Genomic DNA, 13,760 nt, shown 5'->3' with positions numbered 1-13,760 from the left:
AATCTCTGCCACAGTTCTTTTCAGTATTAAACCTTAGCAAAGCAGCTCCATCCCTGCAGGTTTGGAATCACACGACGGTTATATTGTCTGAAGCTTCAGAATCAGTGTTAGGACCATCCCTTGGGTCTTCTGTCCGAGTCCCATCAATAGCAGTTGTGGTGGACATTGACTCATGATCCAGCTGGGATCTGCTGCAACAGGAGGAGGAGACATCCTGCTGCCAGATGCCACTGCTGGCCATCCCTCCACTCTTTGCAAGCAAAAATCCAAAGGAGGTACAGTATAGCAAAGTAAGATGGTTCTGGAGAAGCACACTCCTTGCGAGGAGCTGACTGAAGGGAGACTCCTTCAGTTGTACAGTTATCAGGTCAAACCAGGGGAAGGTGCTGGGAAGAGAAAACAAGCTGCATTACTTATGGACAACAGCTATCAGTTCCAAACAATTAAACAATATGGTTTTCTTTGGTCTAAGTGCTCTGTCTTAGTCCGTTGAGAAAGCAACATGATTCAGAACCTTGTGTTACTTGGACAAAGCTATAACTGCCCACATTGAACAAAACTCACTGTGTTGTAATGGGATGATCCTGCACCAAATGGAGTTAATAGGCCTACTACATCCAGTAGTATACCCATAAACAAACATAACAATCAGATCAGCCCCAAAGCACGAGTGGCAGTGCTTTGCCTTTGAATCTTCTTCCATTACCCATAAGACCAGTCCACTCCAGGATGACGTTCCAGCTATCTCTATAAATATTTGTACTGTGCCCATCACAATGGGGCCCTGATCCTGACTGGGGCCTCTGGGTGATACTGCAGTACAACTAATAAAACAATAATGCAGAAAACAGAATTAGTGGAGGTGGATGGCTTGGGAATTGGTACGGAGTTCTCTAGTACTCAGTTCAAATCAGGCCTTCATTGGTAGTGACCAAAAGCCATCATCGTATGTGACCCAGGGATCTCTTGATGCCAACTGACGGGGTACATAGGGTTTTACAAGGATTCCCTGGATCAGAGAACTGCATAATACGCCAGAAGGGTTCACCGAAGGGTGGCACATGAGGTCTGTACCAAGAGCCAGTAGCCTACTGATCAACATAATCATTGTGAAATGTATGTACAGATAATATTTAAGGAGTCATGTATCTATACTGAAAATTATATTCTTAAGATCTGGGAGTTAAAGCAAGTCACCAGGACTTGACAAACCTCCAATATATTCCTTCCAGGCAGGAATTAACAGATGCTTATCTCTCTGTCTGGCCATGTGTGTATGCTTCACAATTCATACTGAGCCAGAAGCCACATGAGAGAAAAATCTACAGGAACAACGAGCAGAAGGGTGTCTTGTTTATGAATGAAGACAAAGGATGAGACTGGCATATCTGTGGGGACAAAGCGACGCCCAGGTTCCTTCATGTAGAAGGCCAGCTGACAGCATGTTTGTGAAAGGGAGGGGGAGGAATCACAGCCAGCCTGGCTGTAAAGCACTGAGAAGGATGTTGGGGTAAGCAACATTCTGCAAGACATAAGACTATGTTGCTAATTAACTCTAGGCTGTAGACAGCAAGTTATAATTTTATTTTGTATGTAACTATTTGTTTTCAATATTTCTACTTGCTATTACTCAAATCTATTATTTTGTTAAATAAAGTGAGATTTGTTTATAATGAAATCAAGTATAAGTGCTGTGTGTTGAGCCGAGCAGTGATCTCAGGTGGAACTGGTAAGCGTGGGTGTACTGTTTCCTTGGAAGCAGCCAATCTGTGAATGCTGCAAGTGTCTAGTGGAACAGGGGCTGGAAACTCCAGGGAAACATGCGGAAGGCTCGAGGGCTGCAGTTGCCAATCACTAACGTGCAGAGTGACAGTGGGGCCTGTGAGGCCTAAAGGGGAATGTTTGTGTTGCCCATGGAGTTGGGAAACTGGCCCATGGCAGACACAGATAAGGCTTCCTCACTTTAAGGGCAGGTGGTAGAGAGGTGCCTCATAACCCTGGGTACCACCACCAAGTGGCACAACATCCAACAACTGTTCAGTGCCTTGTATGAAATGTTCAAACGGGTTCCTGGTGGACAGGTCATCTGGAATATGGCTTCTGATGGCACAAGCAATGAATTAGATGTTAGGTAAGTGATGTAGCCACTATCACGGCAGCATGATCTGGAGACTTCAAGTGCATCTATCACCATCAAGATGATAAAGAGGGCTGTCCTCAGATGGCACCCTGTTTGTTCTGGACAGATGACCACATCAGAAAAAACACCCAACAAATTAGCCCCCTTTTTGGCAGTCTCTGCAGAGAGGTCAAGCACTGAGTGAATTCTGGAGACAATTCCCCTTTCCCTCCGAGCAGTGGTCCATCAAGGGAAGAAAACTAGCTTTGCCATTGCACCTGCTCTGAGCGGATAAAACAGTTCTCAGACTCTGGGTCTGTTCATTTAGTAACTTCTACCAACATTATATTTAACTTAAATGCTTTAAACAGAAAAACAGAATTGGTACAAACCTGGTGTGAGCAGGCCAGAAGCTCCACGATGTTAAAGGCCATACAAGGGGCAGCAGTAAAGCTTTCCATCTGTATAGCTTTGTCCGAGGGTTACAAAGCACTTCACAGATGTTATTAACTAAAGCCTCACATTCCTCCCAGCCCCGAGGAACTAGGTGAGGATTAACTGCACTTTACAGATGGGAAACTGAGACAGAGAAAGGAAGTGACTTCCCAAGTTCATACAGGAAGTCTGTGACAGACAGAAAAAATGAACCTAGGTCTCCTGGTGCCCCATTCTCTTCTCTAACTCTGAGTCTGGCTGCTTGAAAACAATAAAGGAATATTGTTCATTTTCATCCAAAACCCAATGATAATTGTATAGTGGCACTGGCTGGGCTGTAGACATGAGAAGTGACACAGGGAGGGACGCTAATCCTCCAGACTACTAGTCAGGTTGCTGGTTCTTTAACAAGAGGAGAAGGGAACATAAAAACCCAAAAGTTTTGCTGAGGAATGGGAATGAAACAGGAGAAAGAGTAGGAGTGGGAGTGCAGGGCCAGCAGCAGGCGCCATTTGACAGTAGAAATGATGTATTCATCCTGGGGTATCCTAGGAATTACAGACAAGTGAACCTCACGTCAGTACCAGGTAAACTGGTTTAAATGACAGTTAAAAAGAGAACTATACAAGACCCAGATTAACACGATATGTTAGTACTAACCAGCACAGCTTCTGTAAAGGAAAATGATGCCTTTCTAAAGTTCTTTGAATGTATCAACAAAATAATAGATATGGATGAATCGGTTAACAATTCATTTGAGCTTCCAAAATCCTTTGATGAAGTCCCTGTGAATTAGAATCATATGATAAAATTCGGTCATGGATCAGAGAGTGGTGAAGGGACAGGAAACAAAAAGTAAGAATGTATGATCGATTTTCATCATGCCAAAAATAGCAGGACGCCTCAAGTTTCCATGCTAGGGCCAGTGCTTAGTATATTTATCAATGAAGTGTAAGAGGAACAAACAGAAAGCTGGCAACATTTGCAAATAATGTGAAATTATTTTGGTTAGTCAACATTAGAAATGACTCTCAGTAATTTCAGAGGGACTTCACAAAGCTGAGTGAATAGGCAATACCATGGCAGAGGAAATCCAACATTGACAAATACAAGACAAAGTTGCTGGGTTCTAAATTACCTGTAACCACTCAGGAAAGAGATTGCTTCTCAATGTGCAGTCACCACAAAAGAGCAAACTATGTTAGTTTGCATAAATAATGGAATGGAAAATAATGTTGATAATATTTAATGCCAGTATTATAATGCCATTATACAAATCAATTATATGCCCTCACCCAGAATACTTTGTTCAGTTCTGGTCTCCCCAGAGAGAGAGAAGGAGAAAATATAGTAGAAATAGATGGGGGTTCAGAGATAAGTAATGAAAGATTGAAAAGCCTGGAAAGACTTCTTTATAAGAGAGAATGAAAAGATGGGGGACAGTCTAGTTTAGCCACAAAAGCAATAAGAAGGGTCATGCTAGAGGTAGTCTAAAGAAGGTGAATCACATCCTCTCAGATAAGAACAGGAGGACATTTGATTAAATTGAAAGGCCACAGATTTCAAACGGATAAAAGGATTTTTTTTTAACATGATGCATACTTAACCTGTAGGACTCACTGCCACAAGATAGCATTGATGCAAAGAGCTTCATAGTATTCAAAACAGTATTGGACATTTAGATGGACAAGAACAGCCACGGTTACATTAGACAAACTCCCCTTCCCCCCTTTCTCTCTCTTTTTTTTGAGGGGTGAGGAGGGAGGAAGGGATAAAAGCCTGTCTGCTTCAGAGCAGAACCCAAACACTGAATGAGAGGTTAGAAATAAACTTTTCCTATGTATGGATTAGTCCATGATTTTTCACTATGAGTTTTCTTGAACCTCCTCTCAGGCATTTGGTATTGGCCATTGTCAAAGACAGGATACTGGACTAGAAGGCTCACCGATCTGGTCCAGTATGGACATTCCTGTGTTTTACACACAATTGGAACAGGTCCTACATTTCTTTACTGAGTGAATTCTTATCTAAAAACCAGAGTAGAGGGGTTAGGGGCTCAGAAGGAGATACTGAGGTATTCATGGGATGGATTTCAGGCTTCTTGACAATTGCCAGTATATTGGACTTTGGGTTGTCCATGTCTTGAGATACAGGGTAACATTTTCAAAAGTGCTGAAGTCCCATTTTCAAAAATGACTTAGGAACTTGGGAGCCAAGTTCCATTAAAATCGATGGGACTTAGGTGCTTTTGAAAATTGATCCAACACTCACTGGTGCATGACACAAAATCAGGAGAGTGTGTACAGTAGTATTCTTTCTATTCAATCAGAAGACATCTAGCTTTCAAATCATGGGATGTGGCAAAGGTTCAGGGAGGATGGCCAAGCAGAAACATTTGACGTTTGGCGCTTTACTTACTCCTCTTGAGTCAGGGAGGAGGCAAAGGTTTGGTTGACAAAGTTCTCACACACAAATCTTGGGCAGGAGGTCTGCTGCTCTGCACAGATGGGACAGTGCTCAGGGAAACAGACGTCATTGAGTAACTTCAGTGCCTGTTGGTGGGGCAGGCGCCACCTCATACAGCTGTTCAGGGCTGCATAGAAAACAGCCTCCAACCACTTGCCAGTGACAGCAATTCTCTCTGCACAACAATCAGAGAACAAATGTCATTTACCAATACATGCTCTGGTGTGAAGGAAACAGCAGAGGTTTTTTTTAATGTCTCTTCCTCTCTTGTTCACTATCAAGAAGAGTAAACGTGGCAACAGCAAATGCAATGGGCTTATTTACTGGCAAGGAAGGAGATGCTCAAAATCCAGTAAGTAATAATAATAATATACTAGATTATATCTATCTAGCACATTTCAGTCCAAAGTGCTTTACAAGGTGTGTATAAAGGAGACCACTTGCCCACTGCTGAAATGCAGCTGTCACTGTGGTGGAAAATGACCGCCATCAGTTTAGGACAGGAAGTTAAGAGGAATACCATATCCAGGTGAAACCATGGAAGAGATGGGAGAATCTAGGGTGACAAGGCAATTCCCAAGTTGGAATTTAGTCAGGGCTGACATCAACATACTGACGCTTGCAGAAAATGTAAGGACTTGGTCTTGATCTACACTCAGTCAGAAAGTCTCCTATCTCTTGTTCATGGCTTTCCCATTGGAGAGTGCCAAGACTACTGCTGGCTCACTAAAGGAAACTATGGCTCTGAGGAAAGTCAGAAAAAAGTTCTAGAGGTATACAATGCACACAACACACATGGAGGGAGGTCTTCTCCACAGTAATTGTCCTACCTGTAACAGTGGGGCACTGGAGTACCAACAAACTGCAAAATCAGACAAGTTAGAGATGGAAAAGATCTTTGTGATCATTTACTCCATCCACCTGCCCATGCAGGACTGGTCCCCATTAGGTATAATTCTATGTTTTGTCCAGTCTAGTTTTATCTAGCCAGTGACAGCGCTGCCGGCATTTTTATCTTTATCATTTATCTTTCATACTCTGCATTTCCAAACCATTATTCTCTTTCAGTGCTGCTCAGGCAGGATAGAAACTGACTAGCTATTACTCTATACCCAGCCCTGCTTGTGAATCTCACTGGGGACAGGACAGGATCACAGTACTGTGAATGCCAAGCAAAGACATTGTTTCTAACTCCACAGGAAAATGCCTGCAAAGTGAGGAGAAATACATTTACCTTTGGGGCTACAGGGACAGGTAGCCTGTATAACAATAGGGTCTTGGAGTACAGCTCTGATCGTCCCATTTGTTCTCCACTCATTCTCTAAATCTCTGCTAGTGCACTGGTACCGCGGCCTCAGAATGGCACTATAGGAAAGGAGTTGCTTCAACCTGAAAGCACAGTCAGCCAAATAACTCAGAGAGTGGTACCCAGTGCCCAGGGACTGGCATACCAAGGGAGATTAAAAGTACATTTCTATAACACCATTCATCCCAATGCTATATTTACAGCATCACTGAAATGCAGCCACCTCTAGGGTGCAAAGAAAGCAACAAGCCACTGCACTGCACCACATGGGCAGGTGGGGAGGAGGGTAGATGCTATAGCCAGACATACAGGCAAATCTTTGCTCTTATGGTAAGTGCCAGGGATGGTAAATGCCCACACAGCATATGGGCCCTTAGATTTTAAGTTCCTGTCTGAAAGAACCACATGCAGTAAAGTTCATGGCACTCAATACACTAGCCAAAGGAGGCTGAGTCTATGCTGCTAAGATTCAAACCTGAGCATGTTAGAGCTGAGACATTTCACAACAGCTGGGGCTTTAAGAGGTTTTTTTTTTTGAAGGAAAGGAGGAAGTAAGTCTGCTACATCCTAGTCTGATATTGATTATAGACCTTCCACCTACTAGGATTTGGCCCTTAATCCCTCCTTACTTTGGTAAAGTAACTTCCATATCCTGCAGAATAACAGAAACCAAGAGAAGGACTGGGTGGCTCTGGGAGCCAGTAATAGGACATTAGCTTTTCACTGCTAGAGTCCTGGTTTAAATCCAGCCCATCTCTGAAGTTACTGAAGGGTGATCCCATGTGATGGCTGTTCAGTGGCCTGTGTAAAGTGAGAGTGTGAATCTCAGCATTGTTCCTACTGTAGATATCTACAGCACAAAGAACCTTGTTACATTTGTCCCCTTGTTAGCCATCTCAGCAGAGAGGCCAAGAACAGACAGGACCACAGAGAATGAACCTTACACCAGGCCAGGCACATGGGCTGTGCTGGCAGCAGCGTGAGGAAAGCTTGCACTATATTTGCCTGATGCGTGGACAAATTGGGATTTAGTGTGCTGAGCTGTCAAACCAGCACTGGTGCAATCAGTACTACCTGGGCAGTGGGACAGCAGTGACCAGGCTGTACACAATGCAAGGCTCCCGGAGTGCAGCATGAATTCCTGAGCAGACGTGCAGTAGATGAGATGGGAGGCAACAAAGAAACACAACTTCTGCCCAGGCCACGAGCCGGCCATTGTCATAAAAACATTCGACTCCCAGTTGCTGGAACTCTGCTGGGGAAGACAAACAGAAAAGTCCATCATCACCCCAGCTCTAAGAGTCCTGGAGCAGCAGCCAGGCAGTCTGCAACATCCACACTTGGGTGGGGTCATCACGGTGTTTGCTCTTGGTGAGAGGTATGCATCACTTTACCTCATAATGGGGCAAGCCAACTCCTCTTACCAGGTGGCCCTTAAGAGCGTAATTAGAAGCTACCCATTAACATTAGTGATGCACAGCCCATGGTAGTCAGGTTACAGAGGAATGAGCCTCTCTGTTAGGAATAAATAATCAGAAAATGTGATTGTCTGGCACCACATCATGAATATTGATTTAAACCTTTAACTGATGCAGCCAAGCCTCAGGATCTGGCTGATTTTCAAGATCTATAAAAAGCCATTTAATAATTCTCCCTTCCTCTCTGCCCTTGAGAGGATTTTATTGTTTTAAGCATCTCCCCACAGGACAGTTATCCTCTGTTCATCTTGTTTTATGAAACAGCTTTACATAGCATTTGATATTTTGCATGCAGCTACTAGCTATAATGTAGCACTCAATCCACCGCTTTTCACTTTGTATTTTTAACATTTTGGAGTGAAGAAAGAGGGGAACATCTTGTGCTACTGACCCTAAAGCAATAAACTGAGGAGAATACTTGGCAATAGTGGCTTTTCAGATCAATATGGCTATTGATTTGGAGAGCTAGTTTATCCATCAAGTGAATATTTAACATATAGGTGTTGGTGTCACAACCACTCATCAATGACTTGAAAAACTGCTGGAGAGAATTTAGAAAAGGGCAACAAAAACAGTTAAAGAGGCTAGTGGGACTGAGTTATAAGAAAAGATTAAATGAGCAAAATATGTATCACTTTTCCAAATGATGGCTAAAGTGGGGGGGTACAATAACTCTTTCTAAGTATTTGAAGGCTGTAAATCCCAAGGAGAGAGCTGAGTTGTTTAGGGTGCTCTAAGGAGGTATGATAGGAATAATAGAGTGAAATTTAAAAAAGAAGGAAAATATAGAATTATCAACATTTCCTAATGCTGAAATCTAACAGCCTGTGGAATAGACTTTCAAAGGAAAAGGGTAAAAACGTCATTAGGGCTGGTCAAGAAGTGTACATAAAACGGTTTTTGATGGAAAATTGGGCTTTCAGCAAAACTACGTTTTTCACAAAAAGTGTCTGCTTTCCACTGAAAATGTTGTGCTTTCATTTTTTGACAAAAAGTCAAAAGTTTTCTGTGGAAAAAGAATTCTGACAAACTCAAGTTGGGACACGAAAGTGAGACCAGCCAAAGCAGGAGCTAACATACTTGAGGAGTCTTGCAGTGGCTGGAGTGCATGGGTTGGGTATGCTAGGTCTTTTCCTGCTCAAATTCCCATGATTCATTAGCTCTTACACAGAGTCTCTGGCCTCCTGGTGGAAATGTGAATATTCTGAACTGAAATGCCACTCAGCTCCAGTAGTGCCCTGGCCAGCTGCTTCCCAGCGTGGCCTCCACCGATAATCCCAACCTTCAGGCCTTCACCGCCCATGGATTCTTTGGAGGAAATCAGTGAAACCTTCCCACTCTCCTCTTTCTGTCTGAGAAATGACATACACAGAGCTAGCATCACCCTACCAGGAACTGTAATATACCCATTACCCTGAGACTGGGCACAACACAGTCCTCCTTAGGAAGAAAACACTGACCAGATTTTTCCTGAGGTGAGAAGATTTATCCCATGTTTTAAAGGGTCAGTGCTGTGTATTCATTCCCATTTCTAAATCATAAAAGCTAGCAGCAGCCACCCCAAGTTCCAGCTACCCCTTTCCAAGATTTAAAATTCACAGTGATCAACATCTATATTTACCCTAGATCCACTTCTAGGTACCTGCATAACCATAATCCAATCCTGCCACATCCCTTAATCACCCCATATAACACATAACCCCATCCATCCCTTATTATATCACCTCTTCAAATGCCCATGAAGAAAAGGGGAGTTTTGCAGCATGGATAGAAGGGTATCAGATTTCTAGTAGGAATGGGAGTGGATTCCAGACCTGAGAGGCCCTCACAGAAGATACAGAAAAGAAGCAGCTGCAGGCAAGGTATCAAGGGGCTACAACTCAAGTACCCCTAGTGACCACAACTGCAGTAATCTGGCATGGGGGGTGGGGTGCCCCTTGGGTAACATTAGCCCAAACCATTTAGGTCTTTAAAGGGCAAAACCAACACTTTGAATTCCACCGACTAGCCCAAGGCAGCCAATGCAGATCACAGAGCACTGGAGTTATTACTCCCAGTGCAAAGCTCCCTATAACATTCTGAACTAACCGTAGCTTCAGAATGGTCACAAGGTGTAGCTCCAAGTGATCCGATCCTGAGATTATAGAGACACAGATAGACTTAACAAGGGCCACATCCTAATGGAATGGTCACACTCACCTTACCCAGCACACATGGGGAAACTCACAGACTCAGGGGATTGGGATTGAGATATGGAGTGTCCCACCTCTAGGGCACCCAGGCAAATAGAAACGCATCATTGCACTCTGATGACTGTTCCATGACCCATGTTGAATCAGCTGGGGGTCTTGTTCCAGTAAGCAGGGCATCCACATCATCAAATATCCCACCACGTCTGGCACTAACTGGCACTCTTGTTGACAATCTTAGCAGAGGAGTCAAAACCAAATGGGGCACTGAAACTGAACTCTTCTCTCAATCCTCTTCTCTCCACCAGGGGAGAACTGAGGTCTGTTGATAAGGGGAAGTTTGCCCACTGGCTGCCCTTTTTCTGAGGATAAACAGAGACTTTCAGTCTCCAGGCCTGTCAAGCCAGTTCTTTTTAACAACACTGGGAAACATCATGGGAGAAGATGCTTACTTCAGCCTTACCTGAGGGCCTGGAGCAGCTTGCAGAAGAAGACAGCATGGGCACATGCATTCACCATCAGTCCCTTGGAGCGGCTTTTCAAACACAACAAGGGCTGCTCGCTTTCTCCCACCACACACTCAGACTGAAAGGACTTCAAATTCACTGTGATATCTGACATCGTGGCCCAGAACGAGAACCTTCAGCAATGAGCAGCAGTTAGAAGAGTGACACAGCATCCGTCAGTCTGGCATTGCAGCCAATCCCCAGTTCCTCCCACAGAGCAGGGGTAACCAGTATACATCTAGTTCTACTTAAACAATATGACACACATTACCAGCAGTATGGAGAAGCAGCCACGGGGAAACGAAAGATCCCAGCATGGGACGCAGCAGAATTTCTGAGATCAAGATGGAGCATTGCATGCTGGGACTATTGTTTCCATGGAGCTACACCTCCATTTTGGAGACCATAATCTAATTCTTTCAGTGAAGTTTAGCTGTGGCTCGCAACAACTGGCAAGTGTCAGCACTTGGTAGGACGCAGTCCGGGCTGCTCCTGGTCCACAGATAATACGAAAACTACAGCCAAGGTGAGCGATTGCAGTTTCCAAGTACTACATTTTTAATTCATCACCAATTCAAGTTTTGTCAGCACTGTGTGCCGCCCCACCATCCCCACCTTTCCCCCCAAGCCTCTCAGGGAGTGTGCGTCTCTCTTCCTTCTTTCTGCATCCCTCCCCTCTGCATGAGCAGCTGAACAGCTTTTCTGTTTCCACATTCAGCCTGGTATTTTTGTTGCCTGGTGCCATAACCTCATGAGGTTTTCACAAGAAGAGCATGCGGAATGACTGCAGAGCACACCACACCACAAACACAGGACACTGTAGGATTGGGCCCTCTGGTTGTTCCTAATTTTAAGAAAAATTCTGAGCACCCTCGACTCGAAAGTGCTCAGCACCTTGCAGGACTGGATCCTTATTAGAAAGTCTCCATTTCAGTTCATTTGACGATGATGGGGCTTCTTTAGACATTAGGTTAGCAGCTTTTCCAAGCAGGCAATGATCAGGCCTGTTGCAGTGAAGCAGATCGCTTGTTGCACCACTTGGCCTAACCCAGTGGTCCTCAACCCGCACAGCCCAAATAGCACACAACTGCGGCTCATGTGACATCCTCAGGGCCATACAGGTAGTATGTATATTTGTGTGGCTGTGGCCCATGTAACTTAGAGAGCTGCATATGCAGCCTAGGATGGTAAATAGGTTGAGAACCACTGGCCTAACCCAAGGCTAACCCAGCCTCCTAATCAAAGAGGGCTGGAGTCAGTCATTACTTGAGTGGCCAGTACGGGGAGGGTGTCGATGAGCAACATAAGGCATTTTCTCCTCACCCTCTCCCCCCGCCCCCATCAAGGGCCGAGCGCCGTTAACTGTACCTACCAGAAACTGGTCCTGAAAACAGCCCTGACTACCAAACGATAATATAGCAGGGAAGGGGGCGTTCCTAAGGCTTTCTCCAGCACTCCTCACTCAGGCAAAGTACCCACTGAGTAGGGAAGGTTGAATATGGCCAAAGGTGCCCTCCACACACAGGAGGCCTTTAGCACCCGCCAGACCCTGAGACTCTCCAGTCATAAATGAATCTCTTTGTTTATAACATCACAAAAAGACAAAGAGCCTGATTCTGCAGCTGTTACTCTCCCGAGTAGCCCCGTTGACTCCAGTGGCACTACAGCATGAGTAAGGGTGGCCTGATTGAGGAATTTAATACACACAAACCCCCTGCAGTTTCCACTGTGAATTTTGTACCAAGTCCTGCCCCAGCTGCAGCGCTGATGACAAAACCTCCTTCATCAAGCAGGACATAGCCCTCCTTGCTTGAGCAAAAAAACCTCAGCCACCTCCTGGATCTCCCACCTGCTGAAGCCCTGCCTTCGTGCTGGACTCCTTTGCCACAGGCCAGCTCCCATTCTGGAACCCAAACAAGTGAAGTTGCCATAGTGATTGCTTAGTTACCAAATGTCCGGGTCAGAACCTTGCTGTTTGCCTAAAATGATGCCAGAGCCCAGATCCATAAAGGGCCAGGACAACGTCTCTCATCCCACAGAGAACGGGAGAAAATAATCTTGAGAAGAGTTGTGAGCTCCCCTGGAGACAGGCATGGTTCACTCCCACCACATCAAATTAACTTGAATAGCCTGACTCTCCTGGGTGCAGCTCTGCAACCCTGACACCTAGTGGTTAGGTTAGCATTGGCCATTCATGGTATGTCTGCACTGCAATAAGGTGGCCTGTGTCAGCTGACTTAGGCTCACCAGGCTCAGGCTGCGGGACTATAAAATTGCAGTGTAGACATTCAGGATGGGGCTGGAGCCTGGGCTCTGGGACTCTCCCCCTTGCAGGTTCCCAGAGCCTGGGCTCCAGCCCAAACATTTACACCACAATTTTATAGCCCTACAGCCCAAGTCTCCCGCAAGCCTGTCAGCTGACACAGGCCAGCCACAGGTGTTTTATTGCAGTGTAGACATACCTTCAGGCACCAAGGTTCTGTGAAAATAGATGCTAGGCACGTGCTGGCAACCTTCCTGCGCTGGTTTCCAGTGTTCCTTCCAGGCTCAGAGTAAAGTGGAAGGGTAAATTTGGTACAGTAATTATTTCAGGTTGGGAGGGGGAGTGAGGGGGGCTCACTCTTACATTTCTATGACACTTTTAATTCCAAAAAAGTCCAAAAGCATTTTACAAACATCAAGTAAGCTCTACACAAGGATCACTTCATCCCCAGGGGGATGGAGTGCAGCAGCTGTTTAAACAGCTACACAGCAACATTACACTACCATTTAGGACAGAAAACAAAATGATCCTGCACCCCACTGAAACTACCGGGTAGGAGAGGGGGACTTCAGGGAGGAAGAATGGAATCACCCAAGTTGGAATTTAACAAGGACACCACCCTACTGGTCTTGCAAAGAGTGCCAAGAGATCTGTAATGACCACAAGTGGCCTTACATCCCATCATAAACCCATCACCTCCTACCACCCCACTGGGGCAGCAGTAACTCTGAGGAAAGAGCACCCTAATCAATTACCAGCACCAATTCCTGCGACTTGTAGGTCTCCCATCCACACATGACCAGACTCACCTCTGCTTTGCTTGCAAGATCTGCCAGGATCAGAGCCCCACAATCCCATCGTCAGACTTACTGGGTGTGTAAACGGCGCATATTGCCACCACCAGTTCCTCCAACAATGGCTTCATTCTGCAAAGCACACATGTGGCTCTTTTACGGTTAAAGTGTGGCTCGCAGAGCCCTTTGTGCCCCGTCCTTTTC

The 13,760-nt window shown here is 45.1% G+C and overlaps 1 protein-coding gene across 1 annotated transcript; it reads right to left on the bottom strand.

The window, feature by feature from the left end:
- Positions 1–67: 67 nt before the first annotated feature.
- On the bottom strand, positions 68–10,614 carry NOXRED1 (NADP dependent oxidoreductase domain containing 1). The gene is made up of 6 exons (XM_067532608.1): positions 10,457–10,614; positions 8,972–9,156; positions 7,401–7,581; positions 6,255–6,409; positions 4,973–5,195; positions 68–386 (listed from the first exon to the last, which is right to left on the bottom strand). Exons 1-6 carry the CDS (start codon positions 10,612–10,614, stop codon positions 68–70), a joined length of 1,221 nt encoding a protein of 406 aa, XP_067388709.1.
- Between the last annotated feature and the right edge of the window lie 3,146 nt (positions 10,615–13,760).

This window comes from Emydura macquarii, unplaced genomic scaffold, assembly GCF_026122565.2.
Source record: "Emydura macquarii macquarii isolate MOO-44397 ecotype Brisbane River unplaced genomic scaffold, CSIRO-AGI_Emac_v2 contig_374, whole genome shotgun sequence".
Taxonomy (NCBI): Eukaryota; Metazoa; Chordata; order Testudines; family Chelidae; genus Emydura; species Emydura macquarii.
This window is presented reverse-complemented; position numbering and strand designations above follow the sequence as displayed.

Bases quoted from the DNA above. Each gene is read 5' to 3' on its own strand.
- NOXRED1 (XM_067532608.1), bottom strand. From the start codon at position 10,614: ATGTCAGATATCACAGTGAATTTGAAGTCCTTTCAGTCTGAGTGTGTG. The intron at 6,410-7,400 runs GTAGTACTGATT...CTGTGCTTTCAG, and splicing joins ACTGCTGTCCCACTGCCCAG to GTTGAAGCAACTCCTTTCCT. The intron at 387-4,972 runs GTAAGTAAAGCG...TTCTCTTCCCAG, and splicing joins TCCTCCCTGACTCAAGAGGA to CACCTTCCCCTGGTTTGACC.